General features: G+C 56.9%; 1 protein-coding gene across 1 annotated transcript; it reads right to left on the bottom strand.

Moving 5' to 3' along the window:
* Positions 1-698: 698 nt before the first annotated feature.
* Positions 699-2377, bottom strand: LOC119291886 (expansin-like A1). The gene is made up of 3 exons (XM_037570700.1): positions 2087-2377; positions 1674-1968; positions 699-1487 (listed from the first exon to the last, which is right to left on the bottom strand). Exons 1-3 carry the CDS (start codon positions 2211-2213, stop codon positions 1103-1105), a joined length of 807 nt encoding a protein of 268 aa, XP_037426597.1. The 5' UTR covers positions 2214-2377; the 3' UTR covers positions 699-1102.
* Between the last annotated feature and the right edge of the window lie 430 nt (positions 2378-2807).

Raw genomic sequence — 2807 nt, 5'->3', positions numbered from 1 at the left:
TTCAGTTAAGCGCCATGTTGCTTTCGTTACGCACTAATCTTTGTGCTCTCCTGAGAAAAGCAGGTCTGGTTTGCTTGCATCCACCCAACTAAAATTTTGTGGCCAGTTAACTACACCAGCTATTCCAGCATTTGTGCTCGCGATTTAGCCTCAGGATGCAGATTTGCGGACATATCTACATGGAGTTCAGGGTAGATGGACACGCACGTTTTGCTCGTGTGCGTCACCTCTGTGCCTGCGCCGTGTTCGACAGATTGCATGGATAATTTACACGGCGCGACGGCGCCGCCCCTGGTGTGGGTGGTGGCGGACAGACGTACAGTGCACTCCGCGAGAATCTCGGCCGGCTTTCACCGGCCACCACACAACATACATATTGGCCGGTACATACACTACTAGTTCCACTGGCCATCATTATCATCATACCGTGAGGAGAGGAGTAGATGGTTGCGGTTGCAGTTGCAGTTGCACTGATGAGTGGCTAACGCTTGGCGCACCGAGTCACCAACTGTTCTCAGCTCAGTGCATGCATGTCCGAATTGTGCTTTACCCTAATTTCCTGACCAGCTCGTTCAGTGAATCATGGAAGACCAACGACTAGTTTCGTCCAACAAATTATAAATCTCGCCACCAACCAACCCGTTCAAACGGGACGATCGAGCTCGGCGCCCATGAATGAAAATCGTTTGTCAGGCGAGTAAAGAACATCGTCGCCGAAAGCAACGGAGCATGAATCCTGCGCCACAGCGACTTGCGACGTTATCCACGGATGAGAAAAGTCATCGGACTTTGTATTTTGTCCGGGGATTCAGGCCACGGCCTCGCCGCCGTCCGCTACCCATTATCGCTTCATGGTTGCTACTGTACATACTAGTAGTATCTCACACGTCAGCTGCAGCTCATGCAAGTTTGTCCACAAGAGTTGGATAAGCAACGAGGGCTCTACGTGCCCCTGCGTCAGTTACTAATCTCTATCTATCCTTCCAATTCCATGCCCAGCCGAAATTTCCAGCGGCAGTGACGAGGAGCCTCTGACCGTTCGTTCGACGCCCAGCCACGATTTTGGAGCTTAGCTCTTCCTCTTGGCTTGCCTCGTCGGCGGTCACCTCCACTCCTGCGTGTCGCAGGGGAAGCAGGCTTCTTGGGCGATGTCGGTGATCTGCACGCCGGTGTCGTAGACCTCGCCGGCGCGCCACTGGCGCGGCAGGACCTCCCGGTCGGCCCACACCCACTTCCCGTCGTACCCGCCGGTCACCACCGCCCTGAGCTGCAGCGGCCCCGGCGGCGCCAGGCTCGTGCTCCACGTCGGCCCGTGGTCACGCGTCAGGGACCTCCAGCTCGACGACGATCCGACCTGCGCGACGTCGACGGCGACGATGTCGGTCTGGCCGCCCTGGTAGAGGATCGTGACGGCCAGCTCGTTCGGCGCGCGGCTCCTCTGCTCCACCCGCAGCGAGAGGTTCTTGCCCTTGTACTCGCACGGCACCCTGCACATGCGTTGACAACCGTGAGCATAACTTCCAAATTCTACCAGCTCGAGACAACTGGGGTCGTAGATGTATTGATGATTGCAGGCATGGCGCTGTTTTCGTTCTTATGCCGCACATGGCGCGTGCGCCGTGCGCGCGGTTGGTGAAAAGAAAGAAACAACAGAGAGGGGGGCGTTGGATTACCTCTTGTACTCGACGTCGACGGCGCCGAGCTTGGCGAGCCGCGCGGCCATGCCGGGGCGGGCCATGGCGGCGAACGCCGGGCCGCTGAGCACGAGGTCCGTGCCGTTCTCCTTCGTCCTCGCGCGGTCCGTGACGACGACCCTCACGCCGGCGGTGCCGCAGAGCTCTTCGTCCTTGCAGCGCACCTGGAAGCACGCGCCGCAGCCGACGCCTTGCCTGTACAGGGCCGGGCCCGCCGCGGCGAGCAGGCCGCCGTTGAGGGACGCGGCCGCTGTGCCGTACCCGCAGGAACCGGCTGCGCAACGACAATCGAGTAATCAGAAACAGAGCATATGTATGCAGTTGCATGAATCGATCGATCGATCGGTGTGAAGAAGAAAATTGAGTCGATCGATGGGCACGCGGGCACGTACCGGCGAGGGTGAGCGAGGAGGTGTAGTAGGCGGCTCTGGAGCGGTGCGCGTAGCGGTCGCAGGCGGAGGCGAGCGACGGGAGGGAGCAGAGGATGAGGAGCGGGAGCAGAAGGATGGATACGTCCATCGTGCTTTCCTTTTCTTCAGAGCAGAGCAAGTGGCTTCAAGTTGAGAGAAGCTCAGAGACAGAGGAGGATCCTTGTGCCCGACGACGCCTTATATACACCACACCACCAGCACGACCTGTCACGGTACACAGAAATGACAGAGTTCACACCTCTCATGCACACACAATCCAAGTCCTCGTGTTAAAACTGACTTAACTGTAATTCGTTAGGGCTACTTGTTTTAGTTTTGTTAGGGCTCGTTAGTAGTACAGCCCAACTTTATATAAGACGCTTTTTGGCACACAGGGAGTACTACTTTGTTAAAAGGAACCTAATCCCTGCAAAACATGGAGCTTTGAGACAGGGAAAAAAATTAAGGTGCTCCCCAATGCCTAAAAAGTCGATTTTTCTTAGTGCAGTGGCATGGCGAGCGTGGTTAGCGGAAGCCCTGTCGGGGCGACTCTGAGGCGATCGCCGGGGAGATCCGATCCGGCCGATCCCGGAGTGAGAGATCTTGAGGCAAAAAAGAGAAGGAAAGATCAAGGGAAGTGATTCGCTTCGGGGAGGAAGGGAAGATCCGATGGGGTTGAGGGATTCATGGATCAGAACTCGGA

This window comes from Triticum dicoccoides, chromosome 4B (genome assembly GCF_002162155.2).
Source record: "Triticum dicoccoides isolate Atlit2015 ecotype Zavitan chromosome 4B, WEW_v2.0, whole genome shotgun sequence".
Lineage (NCBI taxonomy): Eukaryota > Viridiplantae > Streptophyta > Magnoliopsida > Poales > Poaceae > Triticum > Triticum dicoccoides.
Note: the sequence above shows the minus strand (reverse complement) of the source record. Positions and strands in the feature narration are given on the sequence as shown.

What these genes read in the sequence shown, in the direction of transcription:
- LOC119291886 (XM_037570700.1), bottom strand. Translation starts at nt 2,213, where the DNA reads ATGGACGTATCCATCCTTCTGCTCCCGCTCCTCATCCTCTGCTCCCTC. An exon ending in CTCCTCGCTCACCCTCGCCG is followed by an intron (nt 1,969 to 2,086) that starts GTACGTGCCCGC and finishes GTCGTTGCGCAG; the next exon opens with CCGGTTCCTGCGGGTACGGC. An exon ending in GTCGACGTCGAGTACAAGAG is followed by an intron (nt 1,488 to 1,673) that starts GTAATCCAACGC and finishes ACGCATGTGCAG; the next exon opens with GGTGCCGTGCGAGTACAAGG.